Source organism: Sinohyriopsis cumingii, chromosome 7 (assembly GCF_028554795.1).
Source record: "Sinohyriopsis cumingii isolate HCF-2022 chromosome 7, ASM2855479v2, whole genome shotgun sequence".
Classification (NCBI taxonomy): Eukaryota; Metazoa; Mollusca; class Bivalvia; order Unionida; family Unionidae; genus Sinohyriopsis; species Sinohyriopsis cumingii.
The window spans coordinates 8,380,090-8,406,064 of NC_142967.1; the positions used below are offsets into that span (position 1 = coordinate 8,380,090).

General features: G+C 36.1%; 1 protein-coding gene across 1 annotated transcript in view; it reads right to left on the reverse strand.

The window, feature by feature from the left end:
- The window catches only part of LOC149794708 (ATP-dependent RNA helicase DHX58-like), a 71,222-nt gene that overhangs the window by 39,633 nt on the left and 5,614 nt on the right, over window positions 1-25,975 (reverse strand). The window contains exons 3-6 of the mRNA XM_089964327.1: window positions 11,926-12,258; window positions 11,036-11,233; window positions 9,036-9,482; window positions 4,490-4,641 (exon numbers count right to left, since the gene is read on the reverse strand). Of these exons, the coding sequence (XP_089820453.1) occupies window positions 4,490-4,641; window positions 9,036-9,482; window positions 11,036-11,233; window positions 11,926-12,258 (1,130 nt within the window). The remainder of the gene's footprint in view (window positions 1-4,489; window positions 4,642-9,035; window positions 9,483-11,035; window positions 11,234-11,925; window positions 12,259-25,975) is intronic.

Sequence of the window (25,975 nt, forward strand, 5' to 3'; positions counted from 1 at the left end):
TTCTGAACAGCAAGTATGAACAGTGGTGGCGGAGCCACTGGTATAGGTCGTATATTAAACATATGAAACAGGTACTTGATAATATCACATCATTAATGAGTTGCATTAGACTATACCAGATAAAATACAACTGTAAAATCAAAACCACTCATCTGATCGGCTTCTCCTGTTTTTCCATATGTCCCATAATATCAAGAGAAAAAACATCCCTTGCTGTTTAATAGTGAATTAAGAAAGCAATTTCTTTTGTAAATTAAGTTTATTCATTAATACTTACCTGATCACATTCCATTAGGATAACTTTCTTGCTACGTCCAATTCCAGCTCTGCTGGGAAGACAGAAAAATGTCTTTCTGTCTATATATTATATAGACAAACAGAAACAACTCTTATAGGCTAACTCACCTTTATATCCAGTTTAAACCTGTTTTTTTTACTGGAGCGACACCCTGAAGGAGGATGTTCACATTGCAGAGAAGGGTGGGAGGGATTATTTGTAATGTACATAGGTAAATACTGAAGAACCATAACTTACAAAAATAATTTGCTTTCTCTGCCCAATACATAACCTGATCGCATTACATTGAGAGAATAAGTAATATGAGGAAATGCTGAGCATCCTACATCTACCCCTTCATCTACCCCTTCATCTACCTGTATCAGCCAGTAGGAGCAATATCATTTTCTAACAAAAGGAAGAATTTCTCCAAATGTTAGTTTAGAAAAACAAGAGACAGATGTTTATAAACATACTGGGAGATCCCTCTGGAATTCAGCACTTGATTATTGTCTCACTATCAAATGTTTCCCAGGCAAATCTGGTGAAAGTAGCAAATTCATGTCTGGGTCCATGGTTGTGCTTTGTGCAGCTACCACTAACCAAGCAAGATTCAGTTCTTTCCTTATTGAAGCCATGTCATGCAAATGGAAACTAGAGAAGGCAGACTGGGCATGACAATTAGCTGCCTCTACTGGATCCAAACTGACACTAAATTTAAGGTCTACCAAACAGTAAAAAGTTCCCAAACCAAATAATGAATTATTTTTAAAAAGTTTCCAATACTCTGGAACTATGCCATAATTATTTCTGAAATGTCATTAATAAATTTTACTTTGAAAATAGATGGAACAGATCAGGTTCATGGAGGTCAAAGGTTAAAATATTTGCTTATTCTTCTAAGACTAGAATATGCAAGAAAGTGAATTTTCTTTGTCAAAAAATATTCTTAATTTCATTACAAAATGAATGAAAAGAAACATTTTCACTATACATTTCTTTCACTTAATTTAACAGTTTTAAATATGACTTCATTCCAATATTCTAAGACTTCTAATTTCCCCACAATTAAGGTCATTGCACACACAATACTGCCTCAAGGTATATTATGTAAGCAAGAGTAAAATAAACATCATTAGCTTATTTTCATGGAGAAAATCAATGTTTATGTACTATTTTGTTCAGAACATCATACACAATGATATGAAAATAAGAAAATAATTTCATATTTATTTTAAGGTGGTGCTCTAGAGCATTGTATTTGCATAGGGTTAGATGTGTAAAGAAAAAGAATTTCCCCCATTTTCCTCACTGGTTATAATGTCTATCTTAAGAAGACCTTGTATATCTTAGGTATTGTTAAAAGAACTTTAAATTCCCTTTATTTTGGTGTCTGATTGATGGGTGTATTTTGGGTTATACAGTATACATCCTGGCCTTACTTTTGATGTGTACCTACAAAAAAAAGCTACCTCCACTAGCTCATTTTCACTTCTTGGACTGCAGAGGTAAATTGTAAATAAAAAGCCATTATCTTTTTTACATTTTATATATTTGGTAATTCATTCTTTACACTTTCAGTAATATATTGTCTAGTCTGGCAAACTTCCTTCTCCCTATTTCAATAACAGTGAAAGATAGAGTACTTCTACTAATTCACACTGTTTAATGGGACAGTCATTTTGGTTAGCTGTGTCCATATGTCATGTACAATTTTCTGAGTACAATATCCAATGAATTTCAGCCACAGTACATTAAAGTAATAATAGAGAAGTATACCAACATTCTCTCCATTTTGCATGTTGCAAATGCAACCAACTTCATCTTACACGACAACTCTCTCGGAAGTTCATAATATCTGTAGAGCACCTACTTAGTGATGGCCCAGTGGCTTAGATTGGGGCCATATGATTTGGTGTAGGGAAGTACACACTGAGCAGGTCAAGACTGATCACATCCTCATCACATATCTATCACAGGTCTCAATTGCCACTGAACTTCATAAAGTGAAATGTTCTGGAGTAGAAACCTGGTGTTTGTGCTGTTTTCATACTATCTATACAGTCCATTACAAGTAGAAAAACTGGATTTTCTGGTGCAAAAACATTTCCATTTCATGGAATCACTTGCGAGTTCCTTCATGAAGGTAGGACGATGAAAGTAGAGGTATTTGGATAACAAAATCAGGCAACAGTCTGACAGGGTTTAGATCACCCATTATATTGTGAGAATGGTTGGTCCAAACTGACTACAAGCGAGTAGGTGGGTTGCCAGAGGGTGTTTGTGATGGTGCATCACTGATGATTGGCAGAAGGCCTGGAGAAAAAGAAAGGTGCATATCAATGCCTTGGCCAAGAGAAAAAAAAACCCAGCCTGCCATCGATGAGAACTGCCACTGAAATTTCTTGTCTGTTCCCTAACAAGAGTCATGCAGAGATAGGTGATTGCTCTGAAGGATAAATGGCACCTCTTGTGCATCTTGCTTTCTCAGATCAATACCCTAACAGAAAAGGGGAACTGAAATAAAAGAAGAGTATAGAAAAACAGCAATTACTTGCTTTATCAGTGTGACAAAAAGAGAAAAATATGTCAAATGTGTGAAGTAACGTAGGAAGTCAACAGAATGTTCCTGTCTAATTTTGACATGGCATTAAATAATTCTCTGTCCAGGTTATTAACAAAATAAGGAGAAAATATCTTTATATGTGAATTTTTAACAATGCATGCAACTGACTCACCATAAAGAAACTATTGTGTTACTAGAGTCACAAATGCCTGGTAATTTTGCAATCTTAATCAACTAATGCAAGATTCTGAATGAAGAAATGTCATCTTCAGTTGTTGCTACATCTACCAAGGTACTGACCTTGTAGGTAGAATTGGTTGAAGGTGGATTATGGCATTCCAATGGAGACAAAATCCTACAGAATTCCTTTATTGCTGCCATAAATCTAAACTAAAGTATTTAGGGTTAATCACCAGTAAGAAATGATGATATAGTATCATTTTGCCTGTTGGATATGCCATCAGTAATGATTGGTTTGGCTCAGTCAGAAGGCTTCATAAGTAATCCTGGTTCATGATGAATTTCGTAGGAATAGTCAGTCCTGTTAATCAGTGGGCCGGGAATTGCCAGCCACAGATAACAGGGTCTTGAACACAAAACATACCAAGCTCATTCATATGGCTGGACTGGTTGATTGGCAGTCTGAGCAGTGTACCAAAGATAGTATATGGCTTGCATTATAGCTAGCTGGTGAGGTAAGGTCAGTATAGATGGCTGGCCAGCTGAGGTCTGTCTGGGTGGCTGGCTCACTGGTTGGAGATAAAAGACTTCTAACCATTGCAATCAGATATAGTTTGTTTGTATTGCTGGACTGGTTGGTTGCCAGTGAAAATGGCATACCAAAGATGATATCTGCTCTGTGTTCCAGCTGGCTGATGTGGTATAGTCAGTATGGAATGTACATCTGTACTGTATTGGTATGAACTGTCCATCTCTACTGTATTGGTCAAATTACAAATCCTTATGTCTTACTTATTTTCTTAATATTGTCACGCATGGAAGGGTAAATAATTGCAATCCCACATGCCTTATGGACATGGTTATGGACATTGTTATATTTGTTTGTGAGCCATCATGCCTCAGTAGCAGGGTTTATCCTCAGTGGGATTACAGTATATATACTTGATTTCTACTCAATGTCTACATATTGACAACAAAGTCTGCTATGTCAGAGATCATATTAGGTTCCATGTCTTGATTGGAATTTCCTGTGCTCTCTACTGTGTTCTTGTATACAGTATATTCTGGTGCTGGTTCTGCATCTGCAACATCACCCTTGAGACTAATCAATGATTCTACTGTACTCATAGACAGAGTATGTAAAAGTGAAACCTAGTTGAAATTGAGCATAATGGTAGCCATCTAGTGGGTAGAAAGGGGAGATAACCTGTATCAGCTGCTTTTTTTTGTCTATATATAGACTAAAAGACGTTTTTCTGTCTTTCCATGAAGGCTGGATTCAGAGTTAGAAACAAAGCTGTCCTAATTTAACGTAAACAGATAACGTATTTAACAGAGAAATATTCTCACTTTCATGAAAATCTCAGTCCCCTTTCTCGCCACTAGCCAAAATCAAAGGGTTGGTGTCTACAAAAGGCCTAGGTTATTATTCATATTATGGCAGTTAGATTCAGTGCACTATTTACCTGTACTATCCTGCAGGCTACACGGGTTTTCCCTGATCCAGTGGGGGCCACAATTATTACATTTTTGCCTTGTATGGCTGGCCTTGCCAACTCCTGTTGGTACCTCCTCAATGAGATCTCTACATCCGCTACCTTCCAAGAATCACCAGTATCTAAAGCGGAAGAGCACAGCAAGGAGATAAATGTACAAGAGGCCCAAGTGGACTCATCTCACTAATATTTGCCTGATGGCTAGATGCAAAAGCTGCCTTAGGATGCTTTCTGCAGAAATTTCTTCCAATACTCAAGATTTCTGTACATATTATGAAAGCAACTGATTCATAGTTTCTCTGTAGTATGTATCTTCATCAATACCTAGTGACACATCACCAAGCTACATCCAATAATAATAATAATAATAATGACTTTATTTAAAGAAAAAGCTCATTTGGTCAACTGTCCAATCTTCCATTAGGCCTTTTACAATGACATTTTAGTAACAGCAGTCATATTTTATGGTCGATCAACATCATCTATAAGTTTGCAATATTCACAAATGGCTTAGTTTAATTTAATTTACTGTCTGTAATTGTTTACAAAATTAGTAACTGTGTAAATGAACATGCTCTCAGTGACACAGGAACCTCCTATACCAATTACATTTTATGTTGTACATCTATACAGACTGTTTATCAAGATTTTTCCACTAATTTTATTCTTCACACTGTATACATTAATTTCACAATGAATGAAGCATCACTAGAAAAAGCAGAAGTTGATGAAAATTGGTTACACATTATACAATGTTATTCAAAAGCTCGGTTTACAAAATTTCTTTAAAACATTAAATTTTGCAGGAAAAACAGGCTCTTAACAAAACCATTGGTGCCTAACATTTTAGTTTTAAAGAAGTGCTATTTCAAGTTTGTAAGCCTTTTCACAGTTTCTTAGTCATTGTACATCCTATTTATATGTCCAGCTGCATCATAGAATTTTTCATCATGTACAGATAAGTAAACAATATCCCAGTGATCCCATGGATGTTTTAAGTATATTGTCAGATTGATTTGACATTAAATCCTGTAAAAAAAAGATTTATAAGAGACATAACAAATGTAACAATTGCAAGTTGAATTACATATGGCAAGCACATTATCAAAATCTTACATATAAATATGTGTCAGCTTTACACAAAGACCGGGAAAAGGTTAAGTTTCTAATCAATTTAATTAAATGACATCATTTCAGTTATTGTATGTACACATTTCAAAATTTGTTATCAATTTTGTTGCCCTTTTTGCCTATATACTTTCTTTTAAGGTTGTTCATATTCTGCTGAATGACTTTAGAGAAGAAATTGTTTAAGGCTGTTCTATTCTTAATGACAAACATGGAGGTAACTCATTTGTTAATACACTGATCTCATGATCTGAGGATGCAGGTTTTCATTGGTTAATACATTGATCTCATGATCTGAGGATTCAGGTTTTCATTGGTTAATACATTGATCTCATGATCTGAGGATTCAGGTTTTCATTGGTTAATACATTGATCTCATGATCTGAGGATTCAGGTTTTCATTGGTTAATACATTGATTTCATGATCTGAGGATTCAGGTTTTCATTGGTTAATACATTGATCTCATGATCTGAGGATTCAGGTTTTCATTGGTTAATACATTGATCTCATGATCTGAGGATTCAGGTTTTCATTGATTAATACATTGATTTCATGATCTGAGGATTCAGGTTTTCATTGGTTAATACATTGATCTCATGATCTGAGGATTCAGGTTTTCATTCTCACCATCAGATCAGCCTTAATTGGCAACCCTTGGCATCTATCCTAGGAGAAAAACATTATACTCAACTTGCCTTGACAAAATATGCCCTTGAAAGTGTTGATGCGCTGTGAAATGCCAATACAAATATAATGGCAGTCATATTAAATGGCAGCATAATTTATAAAAACTTGAAAATCCTTATGTGATGGTGCTTTCTGTTAAATTCTGTTGCATTATTTTTGAGAAGATGAATAATGGTTTTTCTACTTTAGCAATGAAGACCATATCTGATGGTAGATTAGAATAATTTATAAAAATTTCAAAGTTCTTTATGCTACGATGCTTTTTTCTTAAAATTTGGCAAAATACTATAGAGCAATTATTTTAAAAAAAGTAATTTTAAGGATTTTCAATATTGTAAAACTGCCAATCATATTAGATATTATATTAATAGTACTCCATTCCAGGATGCTTTCTGTCAATATTGGTCAAATTCTACTGGGCACTTTGTAAGAAGATGGTAAAAGAGTTTTCAAATTTCAGTAATGGCAGCCATATTTTTATGGTGGATCCACATCATTTGCTCAAATGTAAAATTCATTTTTACAGGGATGCTTTCTATTGAAGTTGGGTTCAATTCTGTTAAGAAGTTTTTGAGAAGACAAAATTATTTTCAATCTTTAGTAATAGTGGCTATGTTTAATAGCAGATTGGCATCATTTGCATAAACTTTAAAGCCCATTTTACTTAAATGCTGTTCGCCAAATTCTGTTAAACAGTTTCTGAGAAGTCAAAGTTTTGTTATTTTTAGTAACAATAGCCATATTTAATGGTAGACTAGCATCATTAGTATCCATTTGAAAGCCCTTCAAACTTTCTATTTTCTGCTAAATTTGGTCAAATTCTGCTGAATGGTTTTGGAGAAAAAGGTTGTTAAAAGGATTTCCTTTTTGATTAATGATGGTAATATTTAATGACAGAGTTTCACCACTGAAACAAATTTTAAAACACTTTATGCCAAGTAGCTTTCTGGTCAATTTGGGATAATTCTTTTGAAAAGTTTTTGAGAGGTTTAAAATAGCAACTGTCAACAAATGTAAGCTGCATGATAAATGACATACCCAAGGTCATAGGATACAATCACTTAAGCTTAAAGCTAGGTGAGCTAAAAGTATACCTAGCAAATGCAGGTGTATATATTTGAATCCCCACCCCTTACCCCCAAACTTACTCCAAGTAATTTTGTTTGTCACACTAATAGGAACAATGTAGTGTTTGGAAATACATTTGATCTTCAAAGTTTCTAAATGAACCCATATACGCTTATGTACATTATTTGTTTAGTGATATTTAACAGGGAAAATATATTAAAGATATAAAATGGGGCCACGATATATCATATCAATGATGTCTTGCAAAAGGTTAAGTCGAGAAAAGGACTGCTGACAATGGTTCTTACATACTTTATAAGATATTAAAAAAATTTAATTTATCAGAGGTGCAGTCTTGAGGAATAAATTTGACTCAACTTGTAATAAACTGAATGGCAACAATTTTATAACATAATTAATTATTAATCCTTTGACAAAAGTAAACAATATCAAACAACTTTCTCCATTCTTCCTTTTTCCACAGAGTAAATTCAAAACTGTTCATACTGCAAGCATACAATTTATAACAGAATGCAAATAATTATTTATGAACATAAATTAGTCCTTAATTCATATGCATGATATTGATTATACCCACCAGTATTAGCATGTTGTTTAAATCTAAGAATGCTGGATACTAATGTACAGTATAATTAAATATTTTAACTTTTTAACTTTTTCATATGATAGTGGGGAAAGAAATGATGAAAATACATTACTGACCTTGTTTCTCTCGCACAAAATTGAGAAAATGACAAAGTCTATCCTCATTATACAACTAATTTTTAATTTATACACATGGTTTTATATGCTTAAAGCAGACATGCAATTTATGTTGAAGTTACTGAAAAACATAAGGATCTATGAGGAATTTTGCAGCTGAGGTGAGGTATACATTACTAAAATGTGTCGTGATTTTCATTTCCCTGGCCAAATATCAGTGAAAGAATTTCAAACTTATTCTCATGAAAATCTGGTACAAAGCATTTGATAATAATAATAATAATAGCAATCACCTTTATCTGAAAATACACTGAATATTGATTAATATCATGTAAGAAAACACATATATCATCTGTCCTTTTTAACAAGAAATCACCATGACAATACCTTCACTTTCACAATCTCTTACACACCTGTTGTGGAGAGTATTTTTTGACAAAAATAATAATCTTCAAATAATTAAATATTTTAATATCATGCATAATTTCAATAGTCTTTCTAGAAATTAACAGAATTAAGTAGAAAAATATATGCAACTACACATACATGTTTATAAATCAACTTCTTGGATCTTCAAATTATACTTTATCATTAATGCCATAAAACAGATTATTAAAGTTGTAAAATGTCAAATGTCAGTGTTATTTTGGACAAATTATCACCTAAGCTTTTCACTTTATAATTACAATATTTATTTTTGCATTTTATCAATAAAAAATAAACAATGCTTAATTTTAATGACATCAAACTATATTACAGCAGTGTCCTTTTTTCCATCCTTAAATCATAGGTCAAGAGGATGAACATAAATTAGTCTATCAAATGTCTTGATATTGATTGTGATAATCATTTATAACTTTTTTATCTGTTTTATTAGCAAATACGGTAAGAGAAAACATTATGTGGTACCTGAAAAATTATTCACTGCTGGTGTCTGTCGTTGATATACAATATTATCTAAGTTATTGGAGGACGTATTCCTCTTATTCAATGTTGGTGTCTGTCGTTTATATACAGTATCATCTAAGTCACTAGAGGATGTACTGCTGTCATTGCCAGTAGGACATGCAGGCCTTCGATACAGAAAGTCATCACTGTCACTTTGGGACATATCAGTGTCATCACTCGAGTCTTTTCCATGTGATACATCCATTTTCCCATCAAGCATTCGATTTACGTTGTGCTCTGAGACAATCTGGTCCAGTTCTGCTTGTTGATCAAAACTCTCTGGATTATTTGAGTCAAGCGTTGACATGGTCTGAAAGTTGTCTTTGTCTGCAGTATTAGATTCTGGAATGATGGATCTTGGTGCAGCTGCACCGAGATCACCAAAAGAGTCAAATGCAGGCTGAGAAACTGAAAGATTTTGAATTGATATACTAATTGGACATACTTACTGAAACAGGAAGCCAAAAGATTGAATAGATACCTACAAAAATGGGTATTTTCAAGATTTTACATTTGTATAATTCCAGAGATGAGGCTATTTATTCTGTCGCAATGAAAAAAACTTTGAGCTACCTAAATATGAATACTTTGATAATGAAATTGGCTGATATGATGACAGAAAGAAAGTAAATTGAAATTATAAGGATTAAAATTTACACATCGATAATACCAAACCATGATCATTTAATCCAATACACAAGAATCAATCTGTGTTATCATGTAAACAGTTTATATAAAGCATCTCAGTACATTCATCATCTAAAGTTTACTATATTAAGATTTAGAATTAAGACACTAATTTGAAACTAATAATAATAATAATCATACATGTAAAACTACATACTGTGTTGATGAGGCTGAAGTTGGTTTGTGATAGTTGTCAATCACAACTATTTTATTTTATATCTTTTAATACTAGTTTTATGAATAAGCTTTGCAAGTACTATACAAGTAGGCTAATGTATGCACTTCTGAATGCTACAGTTAAAGGAGATAAAGCCCCCCAAAATATCTGTGTTTCCCATTGCACTGGTTTTTAAATTAAGGTTGGTAGGTAGGGATTTAAAAAAAAAAATATTTTAAAACTATATATATATATATATATATATATATATATATATATATATATATATATATATATATATATATATACACACACACACACACATAATGATTAGTACTGGGCTAAAGTAGATGCACAAATTATTGTTGGGAATTTTTTTTTTAAATTTTTTACCAGCAGTAGTGGGTGTGGAGTGCTAAGACTGGTAACAAAAAATAGGGATGTTTGGCCGGCCGGAAATAGACATATTTTTACCTCATAAAGAGTGTCACACAAAAAACAAACATTTTAATTAAACTTTGAATTCAGATGATACTGGCAATACGCAATCACAACCATAAATACATAAAAGGTCAAAATGTGTTCAACATCAGTAAAATCTCTTCCATTTAAACAATTTTCAAAGATGGTATAGTGTCAATTCTTAGTGTATGATTAACCTAATATTTTCCTTAACTTTTAATCATGAAGGGTAATTTACAATTACTGATAGCAAATTTCTTGACACATTTAGCACCATATTTTCTTAATTCTACTAACAGTGTCCACACTTTTATTGGCTGAACAATTACTTTTTCAAATTTATATTAACAACAGTGATACTTAAAATTTTGTCACACATATTAAGAATCACACAAATTCCCTCATATACCTTGTGAAAAACTACATGTCATACTAAAATCATTCCACTATCTCCTCACTGTAACTACAGAACAATAAATTTCCATTCTTAATATAAATACTTAACATTGTTTCCATTTGTCTTTAACTTACATGACTTCAAGCAGTTACTATTTTAATCAAAATATTGTCATCATCTGCAGTAGTACATAAACAAATAACGGCTGAAAATGATAAGTATTAAAAAGAAACATTATACAAATTAAAAAAAACTCACACTGAACTTCAAGACTCAGCTCTTCCTTTTCTATTTCATCCAACTCTTTCTCTTTCTGAATTCTAACTTCTTTTGAAACTTTCTGAAAAATCTCAGGTCTGTCCATAGGTGTGTCAGTTCTGTCCTTCTTCGTGGACAAGTATAACTGTGCATCTGCATCTGTCTTCATGACTCCAGTGTTTGAGCTGGTGATGTATTCTGAAATGGTTTTAATCAATTTCTGAAAAAGTATACAGATTATTGCATCTTTTATATAAATGAACAGTGTTCAAATTTAACAAAGTTCAAGAAAAAAACAATACCACAAGGGTGGGTGATTCATATGTTAACCATATACAGTAAAGGAAACAATAATCTATCATTTGACATTAATGCATACATTTGCAACTGAATTAGTCTTTTGACAAGCACAACCAGGTTCATGTGACAGCCATACAGAGAATAATAAAATTATGAAAAATCTAAAACTAAGAGACAGTCAAATCTCTACAAGAAATAAAAAATTAATATGAATGTATGTAAGAAAGGAAATAAATTTTAATAAGAAGAATGTTAGAGTTTCTGCCCAGAAAGGGTTGGGTGTTCTCACTTTTGATAAAGTAGGGTCAGAAAATTATGTTCTTGGAACTTATTATTTAGCATACTAATCTAATTTACATATTTTAGTTTTCTTACTGTAACTGATAATATTTTCTAAGAATATGACATTAATAACTTAACTTACTTTTAGTGAAAGAGGCATCACTAAATTCTGCCAAATCTTTCTGGTAACTGTCACAAAGTGCCTTCAAAAAACATTCTATAATTTTCTGTAATTTAACATTTTACAATAGCTTCATAAATTACCAAAAGCTAAATATTTTGTTAAAACCTTAAATAATTGTACTTACTTTGGGTAAAAGATTCATCAATAAATTCTGCCAATTCTTTCTGGTCACTGTCACAAAGTGCCTTCAAAAATTCTGTGTACCAGTTTGCAACATGAACATGTAGATGAAGCAACAAGAGTTGAGCTCCCCTTATGTTCCCATAATTCCTTAGCTCAGCCTCCACCATTTCCTTTTCATGTTTAACAATCACACTACTCTTTATCAAACATGGCAGCACCTGAATAGTTGACATTTGCTCTGTGATGTAACTGGAGAAAACCGTGATTATATTTTGTTGAACTGAATCATCTGGCAGAGGACGACCCATCAAAGCTCCAGCCAGAGTTGGGTAGTCTAAAATGATCAAAATTAAGAAGCTCAAAATTAATTCCTATACATCTGGGATAAAACTTTTAGAGCTCACTGCATCTAACACACCACTGACCTTCAAGACCCATAATCTTTTAAAGTTATGCATCCTGTGCACCTTCAGTACTTAGCTCCAGTCTCAAAGTTTTCAGAAACTGAATCTTGTTGAGGTACACTATCCCCAACTTGTTATAAGACAAAGCCCTATCTGGCAAGAAAGGGTAATCAACCAAAAAGCCAAAGCATTTTCATATTCAAAGTGTCAAGAAGATAAAGTACAAAACTGAAATGGATCCAGAGAAAGTGATTAATGTAGTTTTACCAGTCAGGAACCCCATTTTATGAAGACTTACAGTCCAGGATTTCCAATGTCACAGGCCAACAAAGAGTACTGAGAATTATAATCAATCTGAAAATTCCATCATAACACAAAATATATTTCCTTTTGATTGTACAAACATTATGCCTTCATTTGTAAAAGAAAAGGGATTATCTGATTATACATGCATGAAATGGTGTATGAACAAACATGTATACTTGTAACTTACTGAGGAATGCTAATGTACTACTTTTTGATTTTTACCCTGGCACACATCCAACTGCAAACAACATAGACCAAGAGATGTGCTTGTCAATCTAGACATGTAGTCACTAATCTGTCTGAGACCTAAATTGAAATCAAACTTAAAACTCCAAAATTAAGTCCCAGAGTTAGAGTTATTCTTGTTGTTATTTATATTATTTGTTGGCTTTTCTTAATGCTTATATGTTATGTACATCTGTATTTTGTACCTGATCTCATCCAAAATCAAGTTAATGGTGTACCTGACCAAAGATAATTATTTTGTAAACAAGATCATGCATAGCTAATATTTCTCTACCATTGTGGATTAAATATTCAGATCATTATTAGTAGTGAACATGTTTCAATTCAGTCTTTTCTCTGACCTTATAAAATTCCAGAATGGACATTTCCTATAGGTATAGGGTATGTAATCTTGTTTAACTAATAATAATAATAATAATAATAATAATGCTTTATTTATAGAGGGTGACTCATTAGTCACGGACTATTCTCACTTGAGGCCCACTTAAGGAGAGTATAACAATGCAGTTTATATGAAGATAGCAGTTATTACTATTGATTTTAACATATTTAGTATTAAAATACTAAATTCCATTATCTATTAGAAACACATAAATGCTCATGATATCTCTTCTTAAATACTCTAATATTTTCAGCAGATTTTACATGTAGTGGAAGCTTATTTTCCACAGAACTGTACCAGAGTATTGAAAACTCTTTTTAAATTGCTCTGTTCTTGGTTTTGGTACTAGAAGGTTTCCATGTGATATTGATCTCAACTGGTATTGTGTTGAAAAAGGCCTGAATAAGTCCTGAAGATACTCTGATGCTGTTCCATGTAGACATTTATATAAAAGAACTGCCTTGTGAAAATCTATCCTGTCATATATTGTGAACCATTTGAGTTCTGTAAATAATGCTTTTGAGGGATGATCAATAGATGCATCTAAAATGATGTGTGCTGCTTGTTTCTGAAGTTTATAAATCCTGTCAAGCTCAGATTTAGCACAGTTTTCCCATACATATGAACAATAATCCATTGTTGGAAAAATATATGACTTGTAGTATAGATTTCGAGTTTCCATAGGTAAATATTTCTTGATTCTGCTGAGTAGGGCAATTCTGGATGACAGTGTTTTACTAAGCTTATCAATATGATTGGGTTTCAAGGGTTGTCATCGCCGGGGGCGGTTGTGAGAGATAAGCACCCACTTCCCTTGGAAATCTCCCAATGGCTTGCGTCTGACAGAGCCTCTGACAACCAAATCCAGCTCCAGGCCTTCACGAGCAGCAGAACCTATTTAAACTGACTGGAGAAGGGATGACAGGCGAGCTTCTGGCACCTCAAAACCAGATGCTTCGGGCAGATGGGGCTCGTTAACCTTGGGTGGTCGCCCATCTAGGAGAAGGTAAACTCAGATTTCAAACCTTCGCTGCCTTGTGACTATACCCTCTCAGGGGAAAGGCTAAGGGAGTAAACCCCAACAGAAAATCTGGAGTCGGAGTCCCTAAGGCAACTTGGCATTGATTTCAAGTGTCATCTCGGCAACTCCTGCGACACAGCTGGTGCCATGACGTATCGGCTTGTCCTTTCCCTTGGATCCATCAGCTGCGTGGAGAGGGAGGATCATCTGCATGGGCAACAGTTGATTCTCCATATCACCCTGCCCAGGCTTGCACCCTGGAGAGGACACTCCAGCTTCTCTCCATAGCGTCAACACAACATGGGAAGCAGCAGTTTACCGGTTATAAGTCACCGCTTGATTGGCATAGAGCCAGACACCAGGGGTTGTTTCTGATGGTGGGAGAGACCAACATGTTTCACTGGACAGCTACCGCCCGCCTCAAACTGGGCAGCCCCCAGCCAATAAGGTGCCGTCCCGCCACAGTTCGCCTGCCTTGCTGGGTGCGTAAGGCTTTATGGTACGCGAGTACCTGACAAGCGGACTGCAACTACTGCACCAAGAAATAACAAAATAAAAATAAAAAAGAAGACTTCAATCCTCAACCTAGGTACCTAGAATGTCCGGACCATGCTGACTGGGCTTTCAGATGATCTCCAGACAATCAGTGATGTTCGTAAGACTTCAGTCATCAACGACGAACTTGCAAGGCTCCAGGTCGACATCGCCTCACTACAGGAGACACGACTACCAGATTCTGGGTCCCTCAGAGAAAAGAACTACACATTCTTCTAGCAAGGAAAGAGTGCAGATGAAACCAGAGAGTTTGGTGTTGGATTTGCTGTCAGGAACACTCTGCTGTGAATGATAGAACCCTGCCAACAAGGAAATGAAAGACTGCTATCCCTCTGCCTCCACACCACAAACGGGCCTGTCAACCTAATCAGTGTTTACACTCCCACGCTAAGATCCACCACAGATACCAAGGATGAGTTTTATGATGAGTTAAACTCGCTCATCGACAAAATTCCCAAGGAAGAGAACTTGATTTTGCTGGGCGACTTCAATGTTAGGGTGGGTGCCGATCATGACCCTTGGCCCTCCTGTCTTGGCAAGTTTGGCGTTGGGAAGATGAATGAGAATGGGCAGCGCCTTCTAGAGATGTGCTCGTACCATGAACTCAGCACCACCAATTCATTCTTTCAGACAAAGCCACAGCACAAAGTGTCTTGGAGGCATCCCCGGTCTAAACACTGGCACCAGCTGGACTTGATCATTACAAGATGGTCAGCCATGAAGAGTGAGCTTCTTACCCGTACCTTCCAGTGCTGACTGAGACACTGACCACTCGCTGGTGTGCTGCAAAATGAAGTTTCAGCCAAAGAAGATCCACCGCTCTAGGCAAGAGGGTCAACCATGCATTGATGTGAGCAAGACATCATATCCAGACAAGGCTGAGGAATTCACATATGCTCTTTCCAAGATGTTTGACTCAGAACCCCCCAACGGCAGTGCCAAAGAAAGATGGGATTACATCAGAGAGACTGTATACAGCACAGCCACAGGGATCTTTGGTAAGAAGCAGTCAAAGAACAATGACTGATTTGAGGCTAACTCTGCCACACTCATGCCAGCCATAGAAGAGCGTCGCAGTGCTCACCTGCAATACAAGCAATCCCCCTGTCAGAAGACACTACAGGCATACAGGTCTACCAGAAGCAAAGTGCAGAGATTAGCACGGCAGTGTGCCAATGAATACTGGCTTCAGCTCTGTCAGAGTATCCAGTCAGCAGCAGATATTGGAAACATCAGAGACACGTACAATGGCATAAAGAAAGCAATGGGTCCCACGAAGAAACTGACAGCACCACTGCAGTCTGCCACAGACGATACCATCCACAACAAGGGCAAGCACATGGAGCGTTGGGTGGAATACTACTTCGAACTGTACTCCAAAGAGAACCACGTGAACAATGATGCCCTCAATGCCATTGAAAACCTCCCTCTCATGGCTGAACTGGACGAGAAACCTACCGTAGACGAACTAAAGAAGGCCTTAGAGAAACTGTCCCTAGGTAAAGCCCCAGGGAAGGATGGCATCACAGCAGAACTCATCAAGTCTGGATGTAGCTTGCTTCTCACACACCTGCACGACCTCCTCTGCCAGTGCTGGGACAAAGGGGCAGTGCCTCAGGACATGAGAGATGTTAACATCATAACCCTGTACAAGAACAAGGGCAACAGAAAAGATCGCAACAACTACAGGGGCATATCACTTCTCAGCATCGTGGGTAAAGTTTTCGCATGCGTCATCCTGAACAGACTGCAGACACTTGCTGACACAGTTTACCCAGAGTCGCAGTGCGGGTTCCATGCAGAGAGGTCCACAATCGACATGATCTTCTCTGTCAGGCAACTGCAGGAAAAATGCAGAGAACAACACAGACCCCTCTTCTGGCCTTTATAGACCTCACCAAGGCATTTGATCTGGTCAGCAGAGACGGACTCTTCACAATCCTGGTGAAAATTGGTTGCCCTCCAAAGCTGCTAAGCATGATCCAGTCCTTCCACAATGGCATGAAAGGCACAGTGCAGTACGATGGCTCAACATCCGACCCCTTTGACATCTGCAGTGGAGTTAAACAGGGCTGTGTCCTTGCCCCCACGCTCTTCGGCATCTTCTTCGCAGTCCTGCTCAAGCATGCCTTTGGGATGTCCACAGAAGGGATTTACCTGCACACACGATCAGATGGCAGACTGTTCAACCTGGCATGACTGAAGGCAAAGAGCAAAGTGCGCAAAGTAACCATCAGGGACATGCTCTTCGCAGACGATGCTGCTCTAGCCACCCACACAGAAGCTGAGCTTCAGCGCCTGATGGCCCGCTTTGCTAAAGCATGTGATGAGTTTGGGTTAACCATAAGCCTAAAGAAAACAAACGTGATGGTTCAGGACGTGGACCCCCCCCCAAGCATCATCATCAACAACAACGAACTTGAGGTGGTGAGTCAGTTCATGTATCTCAGCTCTACCATCACCAACAACCTCTCGCTCGATGCTGAGCTCAACAAGCGGATCAGAAAGACATCAACAACTCTCTCCAGGTTGTCGCAGAGAGTGTGGAACAACAGCATGCTGACCATGAACACTAAGATCACCATGTACCGTGCATGCGTGCTAAGCACTCTCATGTATGCCAGTGAAACCTGGACTCTGTACGCCTCACAAGAGAAAAGACTGAGCGCCTTTCACATGCGATGCCTCCGACGCATACTCGGGATCACCTGGAGCAATCGAGTAACAAACAAGGTGCTCAAGCGTGCCAAGATTCCCAGCATGATCACACTCCTCCGCCAACGCCGCATCAGATGGCTGGGCCATGTACGTTGGATGGTTGACGGACGGATCCCCAAAGACATTCTTTATTCAGAACTCGCCTCTGGCAAAAGGTCGATCAGACGGCCACACCTCCACTTCAAGGATGTCTGTAAGCATGACATGAAAGCCATTAATATTGATGTCAACACCTGGGAAGAACTCGCTCTAGACAGATCAGGCTGGCGACATGCTCTGATCACTGGTCTGAAAGGTGGAGAGGACAAGCAACGCTTGCTAGCTGATGAAAGACGATCGCAGAGGAAGAAGAAGCAGCTTCAACCAACACCTGACACAACCTTCAAGTGCAGCAAGTGCAGCAGGGACTGTCACTCCTGCATTGGACTACTTAGCCACAGCAGACGCTGCACAACCACCAACCAGGACATCTCTCATGGGCGCAGTTCCATCGTCTCTCGAGACTAACGGATGCCAACAACATCAATATGATCATTCCATAATAAATTATTATCTATGGACACACCTACATGCTTTTCATGTTTTACATTTTCTAATGGATGATTATTTATTGCAAGAGATAATTCTGGGTTCCCTGACTTGTATAGCTTTGGTGATGCCCCCAAAATCATAATTTTGTTTTGCCTTCATTAATTACCATCCAATTTAGCTGTGCCCAGTTTTGGACTCTAATAAGGTCAGAGTTTAATCTCATCAGTATCAGAACTAGATGTATACAAGGTAGCATTGCCTGCAAACAAATCTGTATTTGTGGATTAATAATTTACTGGTAGATCATTGATACAGATAAAGAAGAGGAGAGGGCCTAAAACAGCCTTGAGGGACCCTTGAATGGATAGTGTGAGTTTGAGAGCTATTATTGCCAATGCTTACTTGCTGAGACCTTTGGTTTAGGTATGATTTAAACCTGTTTAAAGAAGGATTGTCAAACCTGTAACAGTTCAACTTTTGCAGCCGAATTTCATGATTAACAAGATCAAAGACTTCTTGAAGTCAAGGAAAACAATCCCAGTCATATGTCCATTATCCATTTCCTTCAGCCAAAGATCAATTAATTTGGTAATTTCTGTTTGACACGAGGGGTACTTTCTAAATCCTGATTGCTCTTTATGAAATAGAGGGCGTTTCAAAAAATGTATAGACCTCAATGGCTACATGCTTTTCAAATAATTTTGACAATACAGGTAGAATTGATATTGGTCTGTGATTGCCTGTTTCCTCTTTTTGTCCTACATTAAAGATATGTGTAACCTTTGCACATTTCAATGTTTCTGGAAAATTACCATTCATTATACTTAAGTTTATGTTATGTGTTAGTGACTTTATTATTACATGGTGCAGCAATTTTAAGAATTCGTGGACCAATATCATCCAATCCAGAGGATTTATAAATGTTAACCTTAATTAGCATATCTTAAACATCAGCTTGACTAACATTAACTATTGAAAAATAATTATCATCAGGAATTTTAGCTCTTATATATGATAGAAGAGTATCAAGTTCAATTGGGATGTTAGTCTGGTTCTGAATACTCTTACTGGAGATGCTTATGAAGAAATTATTGAATATTTCCACAATGTCTTGTACAGATGTTGCTATATCATCATTTTGCTTAAGTCTACTAGGGGAAGACAACTGTTCTTGGGTGGGTCCAGCTGTTTTAGATGCTTCCACAATGTCTTGGTACTCTTACTTTCATCAACAGCCTGTATACAGTTGCTCTCTTTTGCTTTATCTATCAGGTGCTTAGTTTTTTTCATCCACTTTCTACAGCTTTCATGTCTTTTTTCTTGTGGATTTTTGTTGTTGTGGGGTTTAACGCCATTTTTCAGCACACGATAGGCTATACATGGCGGCCAGTATTAATGGTGGAGGAAGAACCCGGAAAACCCCGGAAAGAACCACCAACCAACGAGAAGCTACTGGCAAGCTTTCTCACATGCCCACATTGGCTAAATCTTAGGCTCGAACCGCCGCAGACAGAGGTGAGATGGCAGTGATCCATAACGAAGAGCGCTTTAGACCACTCGGCCACTCGGGGCCCCTTTCTTGTGGAAATTGTCTCTTAGGTGCCTAGCTTCATTGATCTCAGGGGTAATCCACTTTGGGTGTAATTTGATGTTTTTAACCCCTCTTTGTTTTAATTGGGGCATGCTTGTCTAAGGCTGCAATGAACATCTGATACCATTTGTCAAAGGCAGTGTTGACATCAGCGATATTGCAGACAGGTTGGAAGGTTTGCAAACTAAATCATTTAAAAACATTTCCTCATCAAACATGAGAATGTTCAATATGAGACTAATTTACATACATGCAAGAAGACATTGATATATCAGACACTTGAGGAGCCTCAGAGGAAGAAGTAACATGAACATTTTCACATAGTTGTTTACATGTTAACAAGATGCACTTTATACACAAATCAGATAGTGCTTGAAACCTGTTTATATAATTATAATTATTACATTGAAAAGTATACACATATTCTAATGCATTTTGCTGCTGGAAATGTATTTCATAGGCCTGTACATCATTGCTTTCTACCTATTTGTATTTGCACAACTTTTGCTTATGTCCTAGTTTGTTACAAACATGGCAACAAATCTTTTTTCAATGCAGACACCACTGTGTAACATGACTACACTCTCCATAATACAAGCAATTTTCTGACTCTTGCCTAACCCCTTTTATAAGTCTTATTTACTAGTCTATATTCCCAAGAAGCATGGCAGTGCCACTGTTGGATGGATGGATTTGGTCTCGCTGGTATCATTGTTGGTTTACTCATTTGCCTTTGAAGAAGGTCCTGTATTGTGGAACAAACAGTATTTGGAAATTTGCATACAATGTACGTAGGGTGTCATTTAGTGGAGTAATAAGTACATCCCTTCTTGACAGTAAACCTAAGATGATTATTTTACATTCTATGTTTTTGGACCTGATGGCATACAAGCTTTAATAATCATTCTCAATGCCCTTTAAAGATTGGCCATTACTGTAATTATTGCCACCAATGAGAAGAATTACATTATGATATGGTGACATATCCATTTCCAATATTTTTTCTGTACTAGTGTTAATAGTTGCACCTCTGTGAGCTTTTATGTCAGTTTTATATAATCCTCTTGTTCTTACTCCTTTGATTATTGATGATCCTATGAGAAGAGATCTGTCTTTAACTATGTTGCTGATTTTGACAAGTGGGGGATTCAGATGCATTGCTTGGACTACTTGATTTTCATGACTAGACTGACTGAGAGTTTGGTGACTGCTGTATTTAGTATTTGTATTTAATTTAGCTTCATGCTGTGGGTAATTGGAGGTCGTATTTAGAGCAGTTCCTTCTGTACCCGGTTTTGATACTGAGTGAGACACATGATGGTCAGTGTTTACAGTATGTGCTTTAACTGATTTTTGGCTTTGCCCATCTAATACCTGTAGAAGAGACTCATCTTGTTTAATTGGTGAGGTTGCATCTGTTTTTTGTGTATAATGATTTTCTAATAGCTGGTTTTGGTATGGTCTGAGTGCCCTGACATGCTCTTGTAGTTTGATCCTTTGACATGTTTGTGTATTGTGTTGTCTGGGTTTTCTGGCACACTTTTTTGGCCCCTGGTTTATACATTTGAACATTGTGTAGACTCTTTGATTTTAGTGCAGAGAGTTCCTGTTCTAACCTTTCTAATTGGGCCTGGAGAATACCTATCACTACTAAGCACTGTATGGAGGTGCAAGTTTGGTTATGGGTTCCATGGAACTCAAAATGAATTTGTTGCACCTATCATAAAGTGGTGTCCTGGAGTTTCCACTACATTGATTGCAATCTGACTTATTTCATGTAAAGCTGTGTTACTGTTGACTGGATTTTGAGATCTGTGGGCTTCAGGGATGGGTGTTGGAGCCCTTGACTGACAGGTAATTGATTTCAATCTGGTGTTGTCTACCATTTGCTGACAAGTGTTGATAAAATAATTTATCCATTCTGTGTAGCCTGGCCCTTGTACATGAAGTTTACCAGTTGTTATGTATAGAGTTACTGTGGCAAAATCAGTATCCATGGATTTATAGATCAATCCATTATGTGAGTGTCCCTGCTGGAAGTGTAGATTCTCATCGAAGAATTCCTTGATTTATGGAATTTTTTTGGAGTCAGCTGTTATTGTTATACTCTGCATATTATGTTGGATTTTAAGAAAGCTTGGAACTGAAGAGGAGGAGTTGGATTTTGGAGGGTAGGTTGAATCTATTTCTAGTGAATACTTCTGTTCGGTATTGAGTGTGTCCATAATTTTTTTTATCATTTAAGAGATCCTCTTGAGCAAATCCTGAAAATGAATCTGATGAATCTGATTTGAAATATGAGTAGATCCACTGAGGCAGTGAAGAAGTTGTCATATTTGTTTTACTGTTATAGTCTGAACTTGCAAATCTGTACTTATATCCACAGATTGAGGTTACTAAGTTACCCTGACACTTTATGCACAACCTATATTAGTTGCTGATAGCATTTAGAACTAGTATAGCATTTAGAACTAATATATACAGATGTATTTCTGAATGTTTCAGTAGCTGGTTAGGAGTATCATACTTTTGTTCTGTGAATTATTCATTCTTGCCTTAACATCTGAAGCAGAATCAGTCTAATTCTTGCGTTCAGTTCTGAATTTGTTTGGATTTAGTTATTCAAATTATCACTGGAATGACAAAGGGCTCTTGGACTAACACACTAATCTGGAATAATAGTGAATTCAGACAAGGACATTTTGGATTATATTACTGTGCTACATTAAAAGACTGTTAGAACATTGCTACAATGGCATATTATTACATTTTAGACTATAAGCAAATCAACACATTCAATGTTGGAATTTATTTATAATACCATTGGAATTCAATTGGAACTTTACACATTTGGACTTGTGATAGAACTTTTAGGACTATTTGGGATTTAATTCAGAATACTAAGTTCTTTTTAACTTTTAACTTTGTATTTGAGAGAAATAAATTATAAGTTGAATTTTACAAACTTACTGGTTTTTGCTACTTTCTGTTATTTAGTTTAAGCCCATTGAGCAATGTATAAATCAATATTTAAAAAATTCTACATCATTTTTTCAGTTCAAATTTTGTGCTTAGACAGTTTTGTGACTATAAAACCAGGTTATATCTGGTGTCCCCTAAAATCCTCCCAGTCATCAGCAAAAAAACCCATCAAATATAAGCCTATGCAACTATTTTCCAGTAAATGTCCTTCGATGTCAATGAGGGCACTACCAATGTAAAGTTGCTAATGGTGATAAAAACTGTAAGATGGCAATGAAAATCTATTTTTAATCAATGTATCTGGCAATGAAAACAGTCATTGTTTTTGGTAGTCTGCTGATAAAAGTCTTTGTTGGCCACTGGTGTAATGTATTTTTGAGGTTAAAGTCAATGGCAAAGAAGATTTTTAATTTATTTTTAAGCAGAATTGCTTTAAAAGGTGTCCAAATTTATGCCAATATATAATTTGTCAGTTAATTAATGATTTATCAATTTGAAAAGTAATTAAAATAATATATGTGTATGCTGAGTGTTGACGTTAAATGAAAGCAAGATCCGAAACAGGAAATTCCACGGTGTAGCTAATTTCAGGTCAAGATATTGAGACATTTAATGTTTTTATGAGTTACTTGAGCACGTAAAAAAATGTTTATAGCAATAATGTAAGTGTCCAAGGAAAGTATAATAGTACAATACAAAGATAAGATGGCAAAACTGTTGAAGCAAATAAGATTATCTCATGTTTTGGCACTACTAGTGCATTCTATACTAAAATTTTCCATAATAGCCTTAAAATATTGTCCCTCAAATTTGAAGGGTTGGGGATATGGTGTCCCTGTCACTGTGATTCTATATGCAACACAGCAGAATTTCATGTGAGCAGTACAGACCTGTGACTGTCCACACATTAAACTGTAAAAATACAGACCTAGAGATCATGCTGTCACCTAATGTGTTGGTGGATCAGGCTCTATGGTCTTCATTCAACACTTAATTAAGTTAGCAGTGCAAACCCTAATCTGACAGTAACAACAAAAACCTGATTCTACACACTATGCCGTTCTGTGCAATGTTCATTTGCCAGAAGATTTAGTCCTGTACAGTAATCTTACCATGTTAAGCCATAGTGCCCATCCCAGCATTATGACATTATTTTTTTAGTAACACTACTTCCTGCCTTAACAATATTAAAATATTAAATCTTAACTTCTATCATCATGATTCTTATGCCACTTGTTTAGGCTCCAATAAACAGAAACAAAAGAAAGAGTGAAACAAGCTTTGAAAAATATACAATAATTTATTTCCCTGGAAAAATTCTGTAAAAATGAAAAAATATGAACTTACGAGTTTATAGAATCAAATCCCAAAAAAATCCAAAAAATAAAATTTAGTAGTCCTAATAACAAAATGTTCTACTGATTTCATGTTTGAATCCTGACGAAGAATCCAAGATGGAAGACAATGATGTATGCTGCAATCTGTAGTGTTGAAGTCTACAGTTCCTTGTAGAAACAAGAATTATCACTCCAGTTTCTGATTGCTGAATAAATTTTTATAAAAAACTGTTCTTATTCCACAATATTACATGAGCACACATATTTTCCAGAAAAATAAAAGAATTAATCCTTTTGAATCCAAGTAATCTGAAATAACTCCAAACAGCACAACATAAAACAGACAGTTTAACATCCCAGCTTCTAATGAGATTAATTCTCCAAAACATGGGTTATATGGGCTTTCTAAAACATAAACAAGGGTCACATGATCATCGTCTGGAAGTTTATAGAAGTACTTGTTACAAATCATGTTTATCCAGTGTGACCCTGACAAAAACCAATCATTTTTACTCAAAAAAAAAAAAAATTGTTTTTATCTATCTTAAAGACAAAGTCCCATCATGACCTTGGAAACAACCAATCGTTTTAAAATAAAACAGAACTTGTTTACGAAGGTAGCTACAAATTCTGAAACAAGGTCGGGATTTAGATCAACACCTGGTGTTTATAAACTGAGAGTCAAGGTCAAACTATTTTCTATAAAAAGTATCATCTCTAGTCAACAATTTTCATTACAATATCATGTAATGAAAAAAAAAATGAAAATAAAACTGACAAACAATTAAACTGAAACAAATATATATTAAATCAGATATAATTAAATCAAATATATATAACAATGATCTAGGCCTTATGCGTCATTCTGGTATTTGTCTGTATCATATACTGCTGTACAGAATTTTATGTTGCATTTGTTATTTGTTGTAAGATGCATGCTGTAGATGATTTTAGAATATGTAAAATGAGGTATACATCACTTATAAACATCAGCTGTTCACTTATTAGACTTATAGGTAACTTACAAGTGACCTATAGCTGAATTAGGCATTTCACTTAGAATGGATGTATACTTCACTTATAAGTGAAATGGACGTCATTCACGTAAAACATAAATTTCCAGTAAATTTAATGAATTTGGAGATTTAAAAAGCTGCTCCCTCCCCAAAGGAAACTGTGTCCTTATATAAATAATGTCATCAGTTTTACAGAATGTATACATGTAAAAGGCTACCTCATAAGCTCTGACCTTATACAAATCTTGTACATTTCCATTTGAACTACATTTTGTGAAATTATTATTTTCCAGCAGCAGCTTAGACCAGCAACTTGTTCTCAACCTGACATGACTCATGAAAAATTGGATAAAGTCATGATTCATGCTGAATCATCTGCTTTGTCATGTAGGCATAATTATTTAGCCTTTTGCTACTAATTACTAAAAAATTTTGGGCCCCAAGTGGCCCAGTGGTCTAAAGCAGTCACCATTCCGGATCACTGCCATCTCACCTTTGTCTGCGTGGGTTCGAGTTTCAGGCTTCTCATAGATCAGTGGTTCTTCCCAGGGTTTTCCAGGGTTCTTCCTCCACCACTTATACTGGTCACCATGTATAGCCTATCTTGTGCTGAAAAATGGCGTTAAACCCTACAACAACAACAACACCTAAATTTATTTCAACTGACCTTATTATCAAAGCTTAAGTATAATCTCCCTTCTATTGATCTATAGTATTAAATCCTTTAGAACATTTAATGTTTTAGGTTTAGGCATCATCCTAAGGCAAGAGTGACTTGTCATAACCTTACACTTGGAACTCACTAATGCATGGGATGGTTATGACATGTAACCAGGTTTTATTTATTAGTAGCAAGTGAAATGTTTGCATAGCTCTAGCATGATCGTGTCTTTAAGCAGTTGTTGTCTGCTTCCAGTCATGTCAGGAAAGAAAAAGCAACAACTTGATGGTCTATTTGCAGC